Source organism: Strongylocentrotus purpuratus, unplaced genomic scaffold (assembly GCF_000002235.5).
Source record: "Strongylocentrotus purpuratus isolate Spur 01 unplaced genomic scaffold, Spur_5.0 spur5_scaffold_15, whole genome shotgun sequence".
NCBI classification, from domain to species: domain Eukaryota; kingdom Metazoa; phylum Echinodermata; class Echinoidea; order Camarodonta; family Strongylocentrotidae; genus Strongylocentrotus; species Strongylocentrotus purpuratus.
Window position 1 is genome coordinate 4,112,920 of NW_022145600.1, and position 22,564 is coordinate 4,135,483.

The 22,564-nt window shown below is 40.1% G+C and overlaps 2 protein-coding genes across 2 annotated transcripts; both read left to right on the plus strand.

The window, feature by feature from the left end:
- Window positions 1–772: 772 nt before the first annotated feature.
- On the plus strand, window positions 773–4,375 carry LOC115918667 (titin-like). Its single transcript, XM_030986415.1, has 4 exons — window positions 773–1,200; window positions 1,989–2,242; window positions 2,923–3,130; window positions 3,503–4,375. Exons 1-4 carry the CDS (start codon window positions 1,111–1,113, stop codon window positions 4,373–4,375), a joined length of 1,425 nt encoding a protein of 474 aa, XP_030842275.1. The 5' UTR covers window positions 773–1,110.
- A 1,943-nt stretch (window positions 4,376–6,318) lies between these two features.
- LOC115923989 lies at window positions 6,319–12,068 on the plus strand. Its single transcript, XM_030985402.1, has 5 exons — window positions 6,319–6,449; window positions 7,349–7,481; window positions 8,301–8,411; window positions 8,892–9,044; window positions 11,132–12,068. The coding sequence occupies exons 1-5, from the start codon at window positions 6,358–6,360 to the stop codon at window positions 11,207–11,209; spliced, it is 567 nt and encodes a 188-aa protein (XP_030841262.1). The 5' UTR covers window positions 6,319–6,357; the 3' UTR covers window positions 11,210–12,068.
- The last annotated feature ends 10,496 nt before the right edge of the window (window positions 12,069–22,564 follow it).

The following is a 22,564-nucleotide window of genomic DNA, read 5'->3' on the forward strand; positions in this document are numbered from 1 at the left end:
GTAATTAATGTGTCAGAATATTAGTTTTGAAAGCCTTGGTTTTGATTACTCGTTAATTTTGTTAAAACTATAACTGTCTGGTTGTCACAGCATTACAGCTCCATTCAGCCTCCATTCACAATCATAAATGACCCGACAAATTGTTGGTGAAGCATTGTATGCGACATACATGTATTTTACTAACCTCTCTGGTTTGTGTCTTGTAAGCGAGAAGTACTAGGAGGAAGTCGAATCGATCTGAGACGATTTACACCATGTGCTGTACACCCGGGCTGTACATGTATCTAAAGGAATCTTTGGACACATTATCGAATCACATTTGATCGGGTTTTACTTAGATTGAACGATTTAAATGTTATCAGATCAAATCACAGCCTTAGCTTGATCGTGTGCGGATAATCAAGGACCAATACTTAGTGGTTAAGGAACATGGTTGAGATTGATTAGGCATAGATCCTGAGTTTTCAAGATCGAGTGATGCTGCTTCATCCACACTGATCCAGTATTATAGGCGGAATCGCTAGTAAGAAACACTAGAGAAAAGTGATCCGAATTGATCCACACTGATCAAGAACAATGCTACATTTATCCCTATCATGCTAGCGAAGTCGAGTGAAGCAGATTGATCCAACTCTAATCGAGACCTAGTGAGCGGAATTGATCGGGAATGCTCGCGACCAAGTGATTTGGACCCAGTTTGCTACCTTCTGGAATCCAGGCGCTACTGATTTGGAACAGCTTAGATCAGGACAGTGATCGAGAACCGAGCGGGACTGATCGGGAACAACTTACATCACGTGCTTTAGATCCATCCACTTTTCGGAACGAGGAGGAATTGATTGGGAACAGGTGATATCAAGTGATTCGGATCCTCCTACGTTCCTGAACGAAGCGGGATTATTTCAGAATAAGAGAGATCAAGTGATTCGGGTACATCAACTTTTCTGAACGAGACGAGGTGGAATATTTATTGATCGAGAGCAGCCGAGATCAAGTGATTCGGATCCATATACCTTCCGGAGCGAGGTGTAATTGATCGAAGACAACTGATAATCTTTGGAGAGTGATCCAAAGAAACTTAACTAATTATTAAGAGATAAAGAAGAAGCGATGTCGAAGAAAAACAAGGCACCAGATATTCAAGTGAGAAGTGGAGTCTTGTCCTGCTTTAATTACAAAAAGAAGACTCTGCTGCAAAAGGTATGTCGTAAACCATAATTATATTCATGGGCGGGTCGAGGATTCTGAAGGGGAGGAGGGGGAGGGGGGGGGGGGGGGGTCTCAAAATCTTTGACAATTTATTTTTCATATTTTGCACTTGCCTCTTAGGGTCTACATTTTTAAGGGATACAATAATTTTAGGAGGCACATGTAATTAAGGTATGTCAGATTATTATTGTATTCTTTTTTTAAAGGGAGGAGGGGGAACAATTTTTTACACCACCCTGAACAAAGCCAATTCATAGGAGTTTTATTGGGACTTCTGAAAATCATGCAGGGAGGGGGGGGGGGGGTGGGCTGCAATATTTCAGAAAGAAAAACATATCTGGCCATTCATTATTTCTATCGCACTCCTGGATACTCTCCTGAAACTAATTAGGCGGCAGTCTTTTGACATACAGTAGTTGGAGTACGTGCCGATGTACGAAACTGCAACCTGGTCTGATTAACGTAATAAAATCATAATTAGTCTGCCATAACATTAATGATGGTGGGCGGCGGGCCCAATATAGAACGGTGGACCTACTAGCATTTCAATCAAAGCTATCTAAACGACAAGACATTGATCTGCGTTCAATATCTTTCTCTGCAATCCTGGACAAAGCAGACGGATTTGTCTGTCTAAACATGAACCTAACCATAACCCTATCCATGAAACAAATTGCCACCCTAACCCTACAACCCTGGCGAAGAAAATCCCGTAGCAATAATATTGTCGGGTCACGTCTTTTTAGAGATTACTTTCGTGTTTCTTTATGCATCATCAGGAAGCATACGAATTGTCCCCAATGTACTGGAAATGCTTCCGCCAGGGGACCAGCGGAACTGTGATCATGCAGGGACATCGGAGTGAGATGTCCAACAAAGGCAAACCTCGGGTCAGCATGGTTGTCAACGGCTGCACGACCGAACTGCTGCCACCCATCCTCAAGTCGAAGGGCACAGATTACGCGGGAAACGATAACTACCTGGGCATCCAAGCCGAGGACGACAAGATTGTGTTTCTGAAAGCTGAAGGGAGGTAGGTACTAGCTTTCTCAAAAGCTCCCTTTAGCAGTTTCCTTTAGCAATCTACTCTTTAATTGCAGTAGCGGAGCGTGGATCCAGCAAGGAGCCCTGCATGATGTCATTAGATCAGGCATCTGTCTTACTACGAGGAGGAAATGCGAGAAATCAAGGCTATCGAGATTTTAGATGGCGTGGGTTTGATCGTATGATCTTTGATTATGTTGCCTATGTTGTCCGCCCCTTCCCTTCTCACTTATTTCTCTATCCAATCTCTTTTCTCACTCTTTGTCTCTCCCATCTTCCCCTTGTCACCCTCTTTCTTCGCCATTGGATTGAGGGGGATGTGCCTTTGAAGCTACGCCACTTAGTCGTCGACTTTGTTTCCATTTTACTTATTTTATGACCACAAATATAATCGTCTCTGTGTCTTTGGAGCCAGAAAATCGTTAACTCATGTCATACTTTAACGCAGAGTTAAACCTCTTCCGGCTCCAACAGACGATAATGAAGAAAATATTAAGAAACGGTTTATTGGCATATTGGCATATTGTCCAATGCCATTTGGTCCGATTATGATTTGCTCTAACGGATTATTAAGTGTAAGACCATAATATTTATGTTGATTGGACCAAATGGCAATTTATCAACCAATACATCTATGAATCAACAATTATGTTTAATAACTTAAAACAGATCGCAACGTGACTTGTGGTATAATGACATCATAGAAGCACTTGGCGATCGAGCTTCAACGACCACGAATACGATGGCGTCGATTCCCGAGCAACGGTCACCGAGTCAAGAACGACCTCCGATGATACCTCTAGAGGATACGCTCGACAACGACAATCTTTCCCTGGGTGGCAAAGCGTCAGGCCAGTCTGACGTGTACACGGTGCCTGTAAGTATGTTTTATGTTTAATGTCTTGTAGAAATCCACAAAGATTTATAATAAAGCTTCAAAATAGTAATGATCTCCAAGATTTGTGAGAAACAAAATGTGATCATGGTAATGAACGTAACTTATCTTTAGCAATCTCATCACCAAAAACTTAAGGAAAAGACAAAGTGTCTGTCAAGTTACTAGATCTCAGCAAAGAAATAAACAAGATCCTGAGTGATACCCATGGCGAGCCGTACTTGAAGTACATGTCTACAGTCATGATAAGTGAAAAGTAAGACAATCCTTCTTACTTTTTCTACAAGTTCGCTTTGATGTAATATTATTTGTACAGTCATTCACAGTGAGTCATGATTATCTTTCAAATACCAGTATCAGGACTATGAACCGATGCGATGTTCTGTCTCTACCGACGATGACGGATGCTCTTGGACGGGTACCAAGCCTTCGCCATCGATAACCACGAAACATAATTCGCCCATCATTTCCGATGTCGGTGAAGAAGATGGACTCGTTTCCGAGCAGGCCGATCTAGATGAGGATGGGTACGTCTTTCCCAGTGTCTTTGCTAAGAAGACCATTGACGCTGACGTGGTCGAGGATGCCCCGTCGAATGGGAGTTCGCTTTCATTGTCGAAGACCTCACCGTTGAACGTTCCCCGTTTGCCCGAAGCGAAGCCCTTGTTGCCCGAAGTGAAGCCCTTGTTGCCAGCGGCGGTGGACGATCGACCAGCCATTTCATCTGACTTCCTCGAGAGTCTGAAACACGCGCAAGAGAGTAAGCCGCGCCCCTTCGACGGTTCCCCTGAAAAGCCCCGCTATACCGCTGTAACTCGTCGAACCAAACCTCCGCTCCCGGAAACTCCGCCGAAGATGCCTCTAGCGATTCCCAAGGAGCTCAAGCAGCCGACCCTTGAGACGAAAAGTGCTACAGAGGAGAACGTATCGCCGGCGAAGAGTCCAGTCAAGGCGGTAAAGACGCCAGAGCGGGAGCCGGCGAGAAAGTCTCGGCGGAAGCCTTTGAAGATGCCCCCACCGTTACCTGCTGGAGGAAACTCTAAGCCAAGGTCTATCATTGGAAACAGCAGCAATGAGAGGCAGGAAAGTTTACCACCGTTGCCGCCGGTGCCACAAGCTAGGGCGCGGCCGAGTCCGGGGGAAGCCACTTCAAGCTCTTCAGAAACGTCACCCGTCAAACAACATGGTGCTGAAACTAATGAGAAAGTATATCAGTTAGTCAGGTGAGTTCTATGACTACACAAAAGGCATGTATAATATGCAAAATTTTAATATTGACTTAAAAGTTTCACCGTGTACAATCGGACTCCTATTTGTCCTATTGGTTCTTTTGTCCATACGCCCTAGACTTGTTTGTCCTTTGATCAGTGGTCCTATGCGGCCTTGCTTCATGGTTATACCGTCAGTTGGTTCCATACTGCATTGGTCCTACTTTTACATTCATCTTATTTTCCAGTGATCTAGTGAAACCTGACCATATTCGGATATTATTTTGACCAATGGGACTAAATAATGTTCATCTGGTCCAAATAAGACAGGACCAAATTAAGACGAAGTGTAAACTTGTAGGACTGTTATAAGAACCCCTTTAACCCCCTAAGTATTGAAACTGAAATATCATTCAAATGCTATCAGTCACCCAATTTATCAATCAAAATTATGAAAGCAAAATTAAATTACTCTAAAACTAGACTACTTAATAAGTACATTATGATTACAAAACTAATCAATGGTAATTCTTTTGCTTTAATTTTTCATCGATAAATTGGCTGGCTGTCACATTCATTGGAGAGTGGTGAAGTGGGAGTTTATTTAGGCCTATCGCTTAATAATTATTACACTGTGTAGTCTCTTTTAGTAGTTATTTCTATTTCGTGACTTTCAATCATAAACTTAATTTCTCTTCATGCAATACCACTCCATTCGCTTGCAACGGAACAACGACGATAAAGTAATTCTGTTAAAGATTATAATTGTCCAGATACGGGGGGGGGGGCGAGGGGCGGCGGACGCTGTTCTGTATAGGAAGTATTGATGCAAAGCGAAGGAACAGAATGATCGAGAAGGAAAAGTGTAAGAGGGGCCCCTTTTTTGTTCCTTTGGCGTTCTTTTGTTTCTCTCCCTTTCTTTATCTCCCCCCCCCCCAACCATTCGAGTAAGCTTTACCACTGAGAGTCTCATTCATTAAACGTCATGATAATTGATATATTCATGTTACCTTTGTCGGTCAATTATTTAAGGTTGTCATTTTATTTAGACTTGTCGACTAAATTATGATAGTTGATAGATAAGGTTTATTTAAAAAAATGGCTCGCGCTGAGAACAAGGTTATTAGCAATGCTAAACTTTTAGGAAATTTGGAATCCTGGAAGTTGATTGAAAAGAGAATAAGATTTTGTGTAGGAGACTATGAAATGCCTTCAAAACGAACCCTGTTATCATGAATACATGCATTAATTTAGCAGTCATGGTATGGTAAAAATCTATTTATTCTCTAACTATACATCTTTCATGTACATGATAACCTTGCATTGTGTGTCAAATATATCAATATCAAAGCTTATCTGCTAAGGTATTTCAATAATTCGTACTTTCAGAAGTTACCCTTTTCTACTGATATTTGACACTTCCTCATTTAGCATTCTGTAACCTATTAATATTTCATAGCACTTCCTGTGCCTGTTGCCAATCGTACATATACACTGTGTTGATAAATTATACGATTTGAATGAGGCACTATAGCCAAGTAATTTAATTTAATCTCACTTTCGCTTCGCGTCGTCAAAACAATACATCGCAATAACAGCCTTGAAATTAGTGGTTCCTGTATGAATGTGAGAGATCAATTAAGAATTGACTATTCATTTCCGCGTTGATACAATAATATTATATGGGTTATAATAATTGTTATCGTTATTGTATCATCATTGGGTTAAAGGGGATAATAACAACAATATCATCGAAAGAAAATGTTTATGACATAGGCCCTATAGTTTTCATAAACCTTTATTTACATGAGGTTTTTGTGTGTGTTTTTATCTCATTTGTTTAAACAACTATCTACTGCAGGATAAACAAGCCAGAATGAATAATAGCAATTGTCTCTCAAAATACGATTCCCATACCAGAGCTCAAGATTAGCTTTAATGATATGATATTCATGCATGTTCACATTATGTTGTTCTTTTAGGAGCTTTCGCAGTACACAAATGTCTCATGATGCCAAGGCTGTCGAGATTGCCAAAGACGTCCTGCTAGAAAAGGACGCTTTGAAACTGTCCACCATTAAGGATATCGTTTAGTGAGTCAGTGTCAATAACTTGAATGGTGTTTATGCCACTTAAAGTACTGTTTTTATGGGTTAAAAAAAGAGTTTTTTGTAGAGTCTGCTGAATTACAGCATTTTGATTGGACACTGCCAGAGATAAGCGGGAGCAGACTAAATAACTGCAGCCCATAAACATATTATAATCATTGCGTTTATTTGTTTCATATTGTTTTGTTGTTGTTGCTTTTTAGAAGGATGTGAATTGATTGATTGATTTTTATTCGACAAGCTTCCAACATACAACAATATACAAAAATAAAAGATCAAAAGTAAGTCAGCTTGAACAGGATTACCCACGAAAGCTCGAGAGCTTACTGAGATCCAATCAAAAATGTTTCGCCTATATATGTATAGAGATAAAAAAAAAACTGGTAATACTGTAGAACCAGTAATCACCCATGATCTTTTGGTTTTGTTTTATGCTTCACGCTAGAGTCAAACGTTGTAGAGGTTGTGTAGCCTTCGAATGGTTTAACCTTTATTTTTGTTAAAGGCTGTGGGTTCGATCCCTCTCGCCTTTCGATTTATGTATCTAGTTATCAGCCCTATTCTCCTATTCTACATATGATTTTATCTTATTTCATTTCATTTTATTTCTGCATTTTCCAAATACAATAACTGAATGACAAAGAACATGCAAACGTAAGGTATTTTACAAAATGTGCATACAATAAGAACTTCATGTCACAAAATGATTTACATAATTTCATACATAATAATAATAACCAACTTCATATTTCTATGATATAATATTATAGATTTAAAATATTATCCTAACTATCGGTGCAAAAGTGGAAGAGACCGCCATCATAAGCGACAGATAGCGGCCTCAAAAGAAGTTGTCTTAATGAAAATGTGTTCATATTCAACAGCATCAGTGGATTCCGGGTTGAGCCGAGCACTTCTGAGCTGCTGGTTGGAGATGAGGTCTTCATGATCAATGACCAGGCCGTGTCCTCGGTGGAGGAAGCCACCAAATGCATCCAAGCTAATGAGGGGGAGACGGTGAGCAATGATTTGTGTTTTTAGTTTTTGTGGCGATAGAGAAAGAGAGGGAGAGAGAGAGAGAGAGAGAGAGAGAGGGAGAGAGAGAGAGAGGGGAAAAAAAAGAAGATAAAGATAGAGATATAGAAATAGAGGTAGAGATAGAGATACAAAATAATATTAGAGGGGGCACCAGAGAGACGGTGTGATACACAGACAAACAGAAACAAAAAGATCGAGGGACGGAAAGAGAGTGAGAGAGAAAGAGAGAGAGAGAGAGAGAGAGAGAGAGAGAGGGAGAGAGAGAGAGAGATACAAAATAATATTAGAGGGGGCGCCAGAGAGACGGTGTGATCAGAGCCATCTATACACAGAGTTTGGCCGACTTGGTTTCACTGGGTCACAATATGGCGTAGGCTATATTCTTGCCCAACAAAGCAGTAGTCGCAATATTGTGTCCAACTCGAACCGAGTTGGCCAAACTCTGTGTATAGATGGCTCTGGGTGTGATGTGAAAGAGAAAGACGTATACACAGACAAACAGAAAGGTCGAGGGACGGAAAGAGAGTGAGAGAGAAAGAGAGAGAGAGAGAGAGAGAGAGAGAGAGAGAGAGAGAGAGAGAGAGAGAGAGAGAGAAGGGGAGCGAGAGAGAGATAGAGAGTGAGAGAGAGAGGGAGAGAAATGGAGGGTGTGGATACAAACTGCAAATAGAGAGTGAGAGGTGAGTATTTCTCTTTTATGACGGATTTAATGATTGTTAAAGTTGTGGTAATTTGTTAAACTTTTTATCTATTTTGGGGACAAGTTTTCTATTTATTTTGTACCGTTTTTTTTTCAAGGTGACTTTCTCCGTCAAAAAGATCCCTCATGGGGTGCTGAGCTACATTTCAAGACCGCAGGAACCGACTATCGATCTCAAGAAGCTCGGGCTGACTCTTGTAGGTAACGAAGTAAGTATTGTGCACTCCCGTCCAATGGTGTAGCTACGGGCGGAGTGGGGGGAGGGGGGCGACGTGGCTCAGAATAGAGAGAGAGAGAGAGAGAGAGAGAGAGAGAGAGAGAGAGAGAGAGAGAGAGAGAGAGAGAGAGAGAGAGAGAGAGCGGAGAGAGTGGGGGAGAAAGAAAGATCTTTCATTATGTTCGAAAATGTATTTGAAAAGTCCTCACACCCTGCATTATTCAGTATTCTGACAACGTCTCTCGGATGAGTGTATAATTTCTCTCATTACTGCCCCCAAATATGGAATATCTTCCCTTCATTTCGCACTGCCACCATTCACTCTTTTAAGAAGTATTTTAAAAACCATCTGTAGGCAAATGAATTACAAGTTCAAGGTAGAAATATAAAAGTCTTGACATTTCATGGGGATGATTTACTTTAAGGTCCGCTCAAGGTAATATTGTTCTCCTTTTAATCGTCTTGACTGAAGGTGACGAAGTTTGATTCGGAAGGACTGGTAGCACGTAGTGGTATCCCTTCTCGGCAATTGGTACCTGGCATCACAAACAATGGAGAGTTGGTCAACTGGGCGCTCACGCAAATGAATATGATACCAATCTCTGTCAGCGTCACCTCTGCCCAGGTGAGTAAACCTAATACGATAATAATAATAATAATAATATTTAATTTTTATAAAGCGCTTAATACAAATGTCTCTAAGCGCTTTACAAATATACTATTACCCCGGTCATTGGATTCAGTGCTTGCCCGCACACAACGTGTGCACAATCTCCACTCCCTGGGGAGCATTCCAGCCAGGCGTTACATGACGCTCAAAAACTGTTTGACCAACAATGACGGTCGCATCCTACCGGATACCCATTTAACACCTGGGTGGAGAGTAGCACGTGCAGGTTAATATCTTGCCAAAGGATATTAGTGCTGGTGTCGGGATTCGAACCCTCGACCTTCACATCTCCAAGTCAAGCGCCTTAAACCACTCGACCACGACACTCCCGTTCTTGTCTCAAAGAGCACCATTAATCATTAGAGAATAGAGACGGGTCAATGCATTATCTCATATTAATATGTTAATGTTCTTTAGAAATTGTTGTTGTAGTTCGTGTTCATTTCAGTTTTAACTGCCAGACACAAAGATTCTAATGAAACCCATTTATTTATCTATCTATCTATCTATATCGATCTCTTGGGGGGGGGGGGGGGGGGGGGAAAGCGCAAAACTTTTTCAATAGTCTCATAAGTAACATCTAAATAGAAAAAATACAGTAAGATTGTCATTTCCCGGTGCCTTTTTGGTCTAAATTCTAGAGCACAATTTTTTTTTCATACTCGATGTGTGCAATATGACAGAAGACGTTTTTGTTTGCGCCCCCTCTTCTGGCCAATACCGATCATGCTTCAGGATCCATAAATATTTACGCTCTCATTTGAGACGCCCTCTAATTTATGTGTTTTCAATTGCACCCCCTCCCCCACCCTCCAGCATCATCCACACTGACTTGTTTTGTTTCTACACCATATACCTTTGGCGTTACTAAATTTTCGATGCGCCGAAGTTTGAGGGGAGCGGTTTTGTTTCATACGCTCAGATCACCCCCTCATGCCCGAGCATCTATACCTACCTTTAAACAAAGCTTCACGTCTCAATGAAACTATGGACATCATAGTGAGACAACTTTAGATGTTATAAACGTTGAATGTACTACAGCAAAAAGTTACTATAGTTTAATGCTAGAAAAGAAAAAAGAGAAAATTGGTATCCATTTCTGGCAAAATATTTTAGGCCTACCAGAGACATTTGTTTGGAAAGATGTATTTCAGTTCAAATTTAATAAGATAAGAGACAACAATATCAAACAATATAATTTCAAATTGATTCATAGAATATTGCCATCTAAAGACAATCTCTTTATATGGACAATCGTACAGTCTAACGAATGTGAAATTTGTCGTGAAAAAGAAACTATTGAACATTTTATATTTCGTTGCAAGAAATTAAGAGTTTTCTGGAAAATTATCTCAAGAATTATATATTTCATCTTTAAAATAGAAATTGAAATTGATATGAAAATGTTATTGATTGGATATAAAATAGATAACAGAAAATTTACTTTACTTAATTTTTTGATAAATTATGCTCAACTGGTTATATACAAAGACTATGTAAAGCGGAACTTTGGGGAAGTACCAACCAATCCAAAGAGGTATAATAAATGATTTTATTTCATTATTGAAATGTTAATTGAAATACAAAGAAAATATAAGAAACTTCGATAATGAAGAAGTAAAGAAAGTATTAGAAATGTTAAAATGATAATTTTAAGAAATTATGTTGATCTTGTATATAATTCATGTGTTTCATTTGACTTGTTTTGTAAATAATATATATATATTTTGAAATGGAACAATAAAGTCCCTCTGAAGAGGTAAAGAGAAAGAAAAAAAAACCTCCAGATTTACCAAACCTTTTGAAAGGATGTACACAATAGGAGGATCCAGGATTTTGTGCAGGGGGCACAATCTAAACAATTATAATGGGCAGAGAAAACAAAAAGGGTTATTGTTTTAAAAAAAAAAAAAAAAAAAAAAAACGGTTGAGGGGCATGACCCGGTTGTGTCCCCCTATTATACATCCGCCAGTGAAAGAACATGGGAAACTCTCACCATAACATTTCGTCACTCAATCTTTCTTTCTTCCTTCCATTGCAGGTGGAGGAGATTCTCGCGGACTGTGGTAACAACGTGGCCCTTGTTTTCCATCCCGCTGACTTCGCAGCCGCCCTATAACACAATGATGTCGAGAATGAACACAGGCATGACAACGATGACAATTGCCATCCATATACAGGGTTTTTGCGACAGCCCCCTTGTTCTTCGCACCCACCATGTTCATAATTTATAGTTTAGGAGCGGACTGGTCATTTTTAGGGACCCCTTTTAGTAGTTTTCTTTTTTTTTAGCAGTGCGGTCGAATATTTTGGCTCGAAGGCCGATTGATTATTTTGTAGTTAAAGAGCCGGTGTGCAGTGTTGGCACCGAAAATTGCGTCTTTTTTGCGGACCGGTTTTAGCCAATGTCCGCTTATGATTGAAGTACAGATAAAGTTGAATTATTTAAGATTTATGTTGATTGACGATTAATTTTTTAGGATTCTCCTTCGTTTATCTCTATTACTAAACCAGATTCGATATACATCTTCATAATTTACACAGATCCTGAAATCATTTCGAGAAGGTAAACCGCCCTCAAAACCCCCGACCCCCCCCCCTCTCGCATCGACGACCCTGATACTGGATATTGTTTCTCAATTGGTAGTTAAGATAAGTGGCCTTCCGAGCAGTGTCATATCATGAGTCCATCAATTGAGGGGCACATGGATGATTGGGGGCACCACTTTTACTCGGAAAGTGAAATGCGAATTTTCAAGGCTATGCTTGATAATGAGAAGAGGGTCAGGGAAGGGGTCCAGGGACCCGCTTCACAAAGCATTTTTTCAATGACAAACGAAGAAAAAAAAATCAGTGACAAATCTGCTGATAACCAATCAGAGGCAAAGATTTCACTACTGAGCTTGTAACAAAAACTGTCATTTTGTCACTGATGACAAGTTTTGTGAAATGGGACCCAGGTTTCTTCTTTTCTCATTCCGTTCCCCCCACCCCCACTCAGTATTATTAAGGGTACGCGTATGCAGGCGTGGATCCAGGGGGGCCAGCGGGCCCTGCCCCCCCCCCCCCCGCAAAAAAGAGAGAGAAAGGGAAAGAGGAGAGAAAGGAAAGAAAGAAGAGGAAGAAAAAGGGGGAAAAGAAGGAGATCGGGGGGGGGGGGCGAAAGGGCCTTACCCCTTAGCTGTTACCTACCCCCCCCCCCCCCCCCCGTCAAAAAGGAGAAGGAAGGAAAGGGAAAGAACAAAGGAAAAGAGGAGATAAAGGGAAGGAAAAAAAGAGGAAGAAGAAAAGAAAAGAAGGGGGATATCAGTTGTAATTTTCACGCCAACAAGTTGCCCTTGCCTCCCCCAACCCCGCCCCCAAAGGGTGGGAGGGGGGGGGGGAGGGAAAGGGAAAGAGGAGAGCTAAAAGGGAACAAAAACAGGAAGAAGAAAAGAAAAGGGTGAAAAGAAGGGGGAACAGTTGCGATTAATCCCGCCAAAAACGTGTGGATCGGAGGGGGGGCCGAAAGGCCCTTGCCTCCCCTCCATCAAAAGGAAAGGGAGAGGAACCCGAACCCGCCAGGGGCCCTAAGGCAGGCCACTGTATGCTTGTCTGACCGTTATGAAATGCCTAAAACCCCTGAGCTTCTGGGGGCTCCGCCCCTTGGACCCCACACCCATTTGTTTCCTGCCAGTGTCACAAATAAGGTATCAAAATAATGCTCATCTGACCGTAATTTATTGCCATAAACCCATAAGCTTACGGGGCTCCGCCCCCTAGAACCCCACGCCAATTCGTGACATGCCAGTGTCACAAATAAGGTATCAAAATATGCTCATCTGACGGTAATTTAATGTATAAAACCTCTGAGCTTCTGTGGGCTCCGCCACTTGGACCCCACACCATTTGTGTCCTGCCAGTGTCACAAATAAGGTATCAACATATGCTCACCTGACCGTTAGTAAATGGCTATACCACCTGAACTTCTGGGGGCTCCACCCCTTGATCCCCCGCGGGGCTTCGCCCCTAAACCCCACGCCAATTTACGTTACGCTCTACCTGATTGTAAATACCACCCCACCTACTTAGAGAAACGTTCAGCGCGGCCTGCATGCAAGAATGGGGGGATGCGGATCCCCCCCCCCCCGAAAAGAAAAAAAAAACATTAACAAAACACGTTTTTGCTCATTTCACCACTGCCGGTGTCACCATTACGTACCAATATTTTGCTCGCATAATTTCAAATTTGGCCCCCCCCCCCCCTAAGAAATCCTGGATCCGCGCTTTGGTATGCCCTAGCTAGGTCTGTAGGTTTGGGGTTGATGTGGAATTGGTTTGGGGTACGTGTGAATGTGGTATGAAGTGATGTGCTGATGATGGAGCCTACCAGCTTTGCATCTCTTTTCAAGTGTCCTCTTTTTCTTAAACACATTCTCTGTTTGTCACCAATAGGTTGTCAATGCGCTTTTCGCGCTTGGCAGGGTATCACAGAAACTAGGAAACAACCTGCCTAGGCTTGGTCCCGAAGAAGCGTAGGAAAACAAACGAGGAGCAGCTACGAGCTGGTGAAAGTGTGATAGGGCTACAGACTGGCTCAAACAAAGGAGCTTCACAGGCTGGTCAAAATTTCGGAAAGACTAGAGCGATTGTATTATTTATTTAATTGATTTGTTATGCTAATACAGTCGGCTAAACATGTTTCAAAACACTGATGGTAATGGCAAAGCATGATGGTGCTTCGAGGTATGCTTATGTAATAGGCTTATACAACATAATTGACTAACTGTGCAGTCAAGCTCGAGATAGAGCCAACAAATTCTTTGGCGTCAGGTTTGTGTTTTTATTATTATTTATTCACTTTCTCACGGTTTATAATAAAATCTATGACATTTTCCAATTGCTTCATCAAACCGTTTTTACGAGATTTTCTCACTCTTAGTTTGGTTTTCAACAGAAAGAGTCTTCATTGAATTTATTAAATGATTATTATTATAAATCTGCTTATATTATTGTCTGTTGTTTAGAGTAATTTATTTGTTCTGTTATAAGCAAGACGATATTCGTGACTGCATTTTGAGGCGGATCATTAATAATTCACGAGCATAATATGCACGACAAATTATGATTATGAGACGAGAGATTAAAGAGGGAAATATGAGTGAGAGGTGCAGAGAGAAAGGAGAGGGGGTCACTAGGGTCAAAGATTGATGGTACTATTGCGGATAAGAGGGTACAAAGACACAGAGAGAGAAGCAAAAAGATAGATGATAAAACTGCAGATGAAAGGAAAGGGAAGGGTGAGTTGTTTGGGGTGATAACAGAAGCGTCGATTATTGAATGTGAACATCTAATATTAACAACACAAAACTGCAAAGACTTTATTTAGTTATGTTATATATTTGGAAAAATGCAGAAATAAAATAAAATCAAAAAAATCAAATCAAAATATATCAGAAAGGGAATAACATCTGATTCATATATTTTTAATATATTGATGTTTAGTATCTACTGAGATTTACGTAAAACATAATTTATTTTTGATGTGAAAGTTGTCTTTAATACTCAGATTTGGTCATATGGAAACGTTTGCTGGTATTTGTCTCATAAAAGAATTTGACCACGAACTGACTCCCACACGGTGTTGAGTGCTCAGGGGTCACAGGGCACTGGCTTCATCGGGCAGGTAGTTCCATTATGTGAATGGGTAAATTAACTATTACAAAATGAGGGGACACGTTACATTGTACAATAGGGACACACATTGTTTTTATTGTGCAGAACATACTCTTTTATTGACTTACTTATTGCATGAAACTATAAAACCAAAATGCATTTTGTATTCTAACAATTGGAGTACAAAGAATAATAACAGGTGAATGAAATACATAAACACCACAAACACCTGGGGAGGAAGCATTCATAAATTTGAATACATATAGTTGATAAACGACTCCGATGAAACTATAAAACCAAAATGAAATTTGCGTTCTGGCAATTGGAGTACAAAGAATGATAGCAGGTGAATGAAATGCTTCAACAGCAACACAAACACCTGGAAAGCTAGGAAGCATCCATAAATTTGAATAATTTAGTTGATAAACGACTCCGCATGTGGACGTTTGTTGGAGCAGAAAGCAGTGGATTCTTAACAACACGAACCCATTTAACAGAATGTCAGAACGTAAATTAAATTTTGCGCGGTTGGAAAATGCATCTTTCTACCCTGCGACTTTAATGGTACGATCCAGTAAATTAAAACAGTAAATTGGGTCTTATTTTAAAATTAATCATTAAATAAAACCCCAAACTTCAGTGATATCAGAAAAAACATGTTATATCTTACTAATAATTAAAAAAAAATGTATAAACATTGTGAAAGAGTCGCATTTTACGATAAAAGACACCGATTTAGCGAAGATGACGTCATTAGTGCGCTTGCATCAGGGAATTCAAGGTCAAAAGGTAAATTCAGACGCTGATACGTTATTGGTCGAGCCTTTTTGTTTCCTTTATTCCGACAAAATTATACAATCAATCAAAACAAGTTTGATACCAGAAGAAAGCTAACGATAGTATTTTCATTAATCGCTTGCCCCAAAATCTCTTGACCACAGTGAAACGAGTGAGAGCTTGCGAGAGCGGCCAAAGTGTGATTAAAACTCGCTATTTGCTCTTCTCCAACGCAAAAAGAGACGACATTGTGCTGGATACATGTATTTTTTCCGGCAAAAGTACAGAAAAATTGCATATGGTCTTTTTATATTATACTTTATGAAATGTTTCCCGAGTGACTTCCGGGCGCCCAATGCTGGAAAGAAACGCACATTTTAGAAAACTTCACTTTTTCATGGAAAAATGCTTATTTGCTCTATGCACGCAAGTCAGATTGAGCGGATGATACAACGTTTCCATATGTTGGACTCGGGTGTACCGTTCAAGCCTCGAAACCCCTACCCATTTTTAAGGTCATTTGGGGGGGGGGGGTTTCTCGAAATAAAGGCCCATTTTTCACAATTTTCTAGATTTTTGTGTGAAAAAGTTGCCCATTAGAGCGGCACACCCCCGTATGTATTCTCTCTCTAAAAAAAAAGAGTGAATATTCACTCTATTTTCACTTTCTTGGGAGTGACGTCCGTGATCACTTGTTTAGGAGTGAATATCGATTGATTTTCGAGTGCTCTCTAAGAAGAAAAGAGTGAATGTTCACTATATTTTCACTACATTTTCACTCTCCAGAGGAGTGACGTCCGTGATCACTCGATTTTTTTTTAGAGAGTTGGAGTACGTGTGAATGTGGTATGAAGTGATGTGCTGATGATGGAGCCTACCAGCTTTGCATCTCCTTTCAAGTCTCCTCTTTTTCTTAAACACATTCTCTGTTTGTCACCAATAGGTTATCAGTGGGATTGACGGGCTTGCCAGGAAATTAAAGCAACTAAGAAAAGGCCTGCCTGTGATTGAATACGATTTAGGATCGACAGCAAAGCTACCAGCTAATAGAGGTGTGATGGAGTTACAGGCTGGCACAAACTTAGGAGCTAATCAGTCTGGTCTATATTTCGGAGAGTCCAGGGAGTCTACGACCAATGAATATATTAATTGACCTTTCTAGTTCTACTGTTCACACTTCATAAGAAAATGAAGCGATGAGTATACTGCCTATCGCATTGTAACCCACATAATTATCACCAAATACAATATTAGCGTATTCGTACCAGTTGATGGAATATAATTTGCCAAAATTGACATATCCAGAAAAGGCAACAGAACCAATTGACCCCCCACTCCTCGAACAAAACCCCTGCAGTAAATATAACAAACTAGATGCATCTAAGGGATAAGTTTTTGCATAAAGTGTGTCCTATCCCTAACAAGGACGATCAATCAGAAAGCACTGTATAACATTCGTGGCTCCGTGTAGCAGCATGAATTTCTTATTTCTGGACGGATTACTTGTAAATATAAACGTTTTAATTGATTTCTTATTCTAAAGATTCGGCTAAACATTTTTAAAAACACTGATGGTAATGGCAAAGCATGATGATGATTCGGGGTAAGCTTATGTATGTCTAATACATGTACAGCATTAATGACAAACCTTGTAGTCGAGCGCGAGCTGAAGCAAAGAATATTATGTATAATTTTATATTTCTTCATATTGAATAGCACAGGGAATTTGAATTTAAATTTGAATTTATTAACAACACAACTCAATGTTACAAATGTATTCAGGTGGGTAACAAAATAACAATAATTAAACAGTTCATGTCGTATACGTATCCATACATGAGTTACAATAAAAAGAAAATATCCATAGTTGAACCATAATAATTATGTGCAAAATTAATCATACATCATGACATATCAAACCTGTGAATTAGCCATAACGTAATAATGCGTAGAGATTTGGTTGGATTCCTTAAAGATACATAAAAGTGTGACTGGAACTGAAATTTACAGAGTTCCAATAGTGTATAAGTGATTCAAATAAAGGATATTTGAAACTTAAAAACTTAAAATGTTGTTAAAGGGAGAACCAAAAGTTATCACGAGTGCTAGTCGGGATTGGTTTTCCGAGTTTCTAACACGGTATGCAAATTCATATTAAAGTATATGTATATTAACACTCAACAATAATATTAAGCAGGAACATTTATTTGGACTTAATATCATATTATTTGATCCTTATGATTCATTTCTTATTTTTATGGGCAAATTATTGCACAGCTTTGCTCCAGTGAAAGAAATTGAAAAAGTTCGATGTGTCGTACTGCATTTAGGTAATCGTAGCAATAAATGTTCTCTCCCTTTTGTTCTATACATGGGATTCATTATTAAAATCAAAGTACTCCTTTAACGCGGCGAATGTGGTAAATGTCCTTCATGATCAATAGTATCGAATGCTTTCTTAAAGTCTATACAAATACCTAGCGTTGGTTTACCTTTATCTATTGATTTATTCTAAGGAAATACGAGTCATTTGAATATTTATAGACCACAATATCGGGCACAGGTTAAGGGTTTTATTTAATTTCCTTGTTGTTTTGTTTTGTTTTATTTTTTGGTGAAAAGTGTCTTTATCTAACCCTTGGTGAATTGAGTATTCGAATTGTACCTTCATATTTATAATCGATGTACATGTAATCCATATTCATGCTAAGTTTCCAAAATTATGGGCTGAAAACACGGTTGTCAAATCTACATGCTCTATGTCAGGCGCGTACGCAGGATTTTTTCGAAGGGGGGGGGGGGGGGTTAAAATTTGAAAATCACGCCGAAAATTTCGCAACGACTCGGCTAGCCGCTTAATAAGCGGGGGGTAAGAGGACATTTTTTTGTTGGTCCCAAAAAAAATTGAGGGGGGAGGTTTCCTTCAAAACACACACACACACAAAAGTTTAAAGGGGGGTTCGACCCCCAACCCCCCCCCCCCTGCGTACGTGCCTGCTCTTTGTCATGCAGTATAAACATAACATTTTCCAATAATATTGCTTCATCAAACCATTTTTACGATTAAAGAGATTTCCTCATTCTTAGTTTGGTTTCCAACAGCAAGAGTCTCCCTTGAATTCATTAAATGATTATTATTATAAATTTGCTTATTATTGTTGTCTATTGGTTTGAGTAATTTTGTTGTTCTGTTATAAGCAAGACGATATTCGTGACTGCATTTTGAGGAGGATTATTAATAATTCACGAACATAATTATGCACGGCAAATCATGATTATGAGACGAGAGATTAAAGAGGGAAATATGAGTGAGAGGTGCACAGAGAAAGGGGGTGGGGGGGGGGGTCACTTGGGACAAAGATTGATGGTACTATTGCGGATAAGAGGGTACAAAGACACAGAGAGAGAAGCAAAAAAGATAGATGATAAAACTGCAGATGAAAGGAAAGGGAATGGTGAGTGGTTTGGGGTGATAACAGAAACGTCGACTATTGAATGTGAACATCTAATACTGCAAGGACTTACGAGAAACCTTACAAAGAAATTTCAGTAGCCTAGTGCATCAAATGAAAAATGTAATTCCATATTACATGATCATTATAAATAATGGTTAAAACAAAATAATAATGCACTAGAATTGCCATTGAGATTTCTTCTTTGACTTCGAGTTAAAGAAAAAGAGAAAGTTGAGTTCTAGTAAAAAAAGAAGAAGATGGACATGTATGTGGATGGATACCATTATAGTATAAATTGTATTTTTTTTCATATAGGGGAGGTATGGAGCTTTTTTCATATAGGGGAGGTGTGGAGCTTTTTTTGTTTTCTGTTTTCTTTTTTTGTTTTCTTCAAGGTGAAATTGTGTGATCTGGTGCATAACTTAAGAGTATTTTAACATATAACTAAAGGCAATATGAAGAGAGAAAATTATACAGATTTACATCTACAAGAGATGATCGCCAGCACGAACGTGGGCCGCTGGGCTAGGCGTATAGAGCGAGGTACTGAGGGCCACGCGCTCACTCACTGACACTCACTGAGACAAAGCCACAGGCAAGTTTTCGTTCAAGTTGTTACATAATCACAAATCATTTTTCACTCCCAAAAACTCAATATATATTTTTATGATCCCTCTCATTATATTCTACTGTAAGCAGGCCCGTAGCCAGAGTTTGATGTTTGGGGGGGGGGGGGCACATACATGTAATCGATCGAGGTAAAAAAAGGGGGTCTAAAAAATTTCAACCGATCTTTGATTTTTTTTTGGGGGGGGGGGGCACGTGCCCCCCCCCCCGTGCCCCCCGTGGCTACGTGCCTGACTAAGTAATATTACTATATTTCGAGGGAGTTAGCGTACATGACCATGATGACTAGAAGCGGATCCAGCCAGCGGCGAAGGGGAGGGAGGGGGGGGGGGGGGGGGCAATTCGTGAGAAAATATTTAGCGGTGCGTTACGGGGGGGGGGGGGAGGAGTCTGAGAGGGTAGCGTAAATTGGCGTGGGGTCCAAGGGCAGAGCCGCCGGAAACTCAGGGGTTTCAGCAGGCCAGGGGCGGCGGAGCGTCATTCAAAGTGGGGGGGGGGGGGGAGCACTAACACAGGGAAAAAGGGGCACCTACAAAAGGAACCCTCAAAGCGAAACATACATTTTTTTAGACATTGGTATATTACCCCTACATTGTGATTACATTATCAGGGATGATTTCAATGTTTGTTTCTCTCTTATAATAATAATAATAATAATAAATCACATTTATAACGCGCCTAATATATGGTCCAAGATACTGTTTAAGCATCATACATGTATTTTGCAGTTGGGTGTGATGGTATGAATATTCATATGCGAGTGAGCAAAACGAATTCCCCCCCCCCCCCAAACCGCCCCCCCCCCTCCAAAAAAAAAAAGGGAAAGCAGTAAAGGAGTAAAGATGGTTTGTATTTTTAACCCAAAAGAAAATGACAATAATAAAAACCTGAATTAAATCACATATAAAATTCCATTCAAAGAGAAGGAAAGTTAACAGGAATTAAATTTCCTAAACATTCCACATGCCACCTTTTTACCCCCCCCCCCCCCCCCCCAATCCCAAACTGCTTCCGGCGCGCCTGCTCATGAGGCCGGCCGAAGAACGAATCGCAGCTATATAAACGAAGAATTTATGCAAGAAAAAGGAGTTTAATGACGGTCCCACAAGATGAACAGCCCAAGACGAAAATCCAATTGAAACCAATTGAACACCAATTGAAATTTCAATTGGTTTCAATTGGTTTCAATAATTGGTCTCAATAGGTCTCAATAGGTTTTAACAGGTTTCAATGGGACCTCAGATGTTTTCAATTGGTCCAGATTGGCCCCATTGGACAAATTGGCCCCATTGGCCCCAATGGCCTAGGCCCCATTAGACTTTAATGGGTCCCCAATTGGTTTCAATTGGTCCGGATTGGCCCCATTGGACAAATTGGCCCCATTGGCCCCATTGGCCTAGGCCCCATTAGACTTTAATGGGTCCCCAATTGGTTTCAATTGGTCCGGATTGGACCCATTGGACAAATTGGACCCATTGGCCTAGGCCCCATTAGACTTTAATGGGTCCCCAATTGGTTTCAATTGGACCAATTGGCCTTAATTTGGACTTCAATTGGTCCCATTGAAACCAATTGGCCAATTGAAACCAACAAATCTAGGCATCTCATGAATATTCTTTATCACTTTACACGTGTCACAGAAAAATAAATTTATCATGATTTGTTAAGCAAATTATGACAATGCACATCAATTTTGTGATTTCTTTATTCCTTCAGCAATTATTAACCAATAGATTATTTTGTCTGATCATGTTACAATTACATTCACGTTTTAGCAATAGATATATTGATTTATATATTGATTATATGATTACTAACCAAAAAACAATATACATATTTAGTATATATATTTGTACGAGCCTATGTCACTGTAAATGAAACTCTTAAATTCACTTCAAATGATCTTTGTGATGAAGTTAATGCAAATGAGATTGGAAGATACCTATTAATATTATTGGTGGACAGATGCCAATATCGATTATGAAGTATCAATAATTTATCACTGGTTCTTCTAACTGGATCGATTTACCAATTGAATCCCCATTGAATGCCCCCATTGAATCCCAATTCAATACCAATTGGCAATTTGGAGTAAATAGAAAGTGAAACAATGGGTACCCATTGAAACCAATTGGTAATTGGTCCCCATTGGTTTCAATGGGTACCCATTGTTTCACTTTCCATTTACTCCAAATTGGATTCAATGGGGACATTCAATGGGGATTCAATTGGATTTTCGTCTTGGGAGGGCAGTGGCGGATTCAGGATTGGCCGATGGGGGGGGGGGGGGGGGGGGGTAGTGAGCATAATTTGTTTTCTCGTTTTCTGCCCCCGGAAATTTGAAAATCGCGAGGGCCGTTGTTTTCGCTCAAAAAAAACAAAAAACTTCAGAGGTCGCCCCCCCCCCCCCCGTGGATCCGCGTCTGACCCAGGGAGGGGCACTTATAATGTGCCCCCGGCCATGTCTTAATAATGGCCTACAAGTAGCCTAGTACATTACGGCACTTTACAACCAATGCAAGGCTAAAGGTAAACCGAACTAAACGGTGCAACCTTGCACACTGTACTGGCAGAACAATAAATTATTTCAATCACACAAGAAATGGGTTTCATTCATTCTTCGAATCAATGCACCCAAACAATGCACAGCTATAGTTAGCAGTGTACAGCAGCTAGTAGCTACACCACACAGACGTGTTGCTATGGCCACGACCCAAGCTAAATTTCTTCGTGCCGTCTTTTTGCACGGAGGTGTGAACTCGTAGATCACACATGTTCTAAGCCCGATAAGTTTGCCCCTGGCATTATTCGGACAGAATCGCCAACACTCATCAAAACGACTTGCTACACTTCGAATATTTGTCTTGTTATAATTAGGACGGTGGATTTTGAAGACGGTGTTTCTAAAAAGCTAAGACAAGTCTGGAAAAGAACTCTATCCTTTCTTGATACATATACGA

Coding starts and splice junctions, on each gene's coding strand:
- LOC115923989 (XM_030985402.1), top strand. CDS start 6,358: ATGTCTCATGATGCCAAGGCTGTCGAGATTGCCAAAGACGTCCTGCTA. Junction 6,450..7,348: donor ACCATTAAGGATATCGTTTA/GTGAGTCAGTGT, acceptor CATATTCAACAG/CATCAGTGGATTCCGGGTTG. Junction 7,482..8,300: donor AAGCTAATGAGGGGGAGACG/GTGAGCAATGAT, acceptor TTTTTTTTCAAG/GTGACTTTCTCCGTCAAAAA.
- LOC115918667 (XM_030986415.1), top strand. CDS start 1,111: ATGTCGAAGAAAAACAAGGCACCAGATATTCAAGTGAGAAGTGGAGTC. Junction 1,201..1,988: donor AGAAGACTCTGCTGCAAAAG/GTATGTCGTAAA, acceptor ATGCATCATCAG/GAAGCATACGAATTGTCCCC. Junction 3,131..3,502: donor CTGACGTGTACACGGTGCCT/GTAAGTATGTTT, acceptor TTCAAATACCAG/TATCAGGACTATGAACCGAT.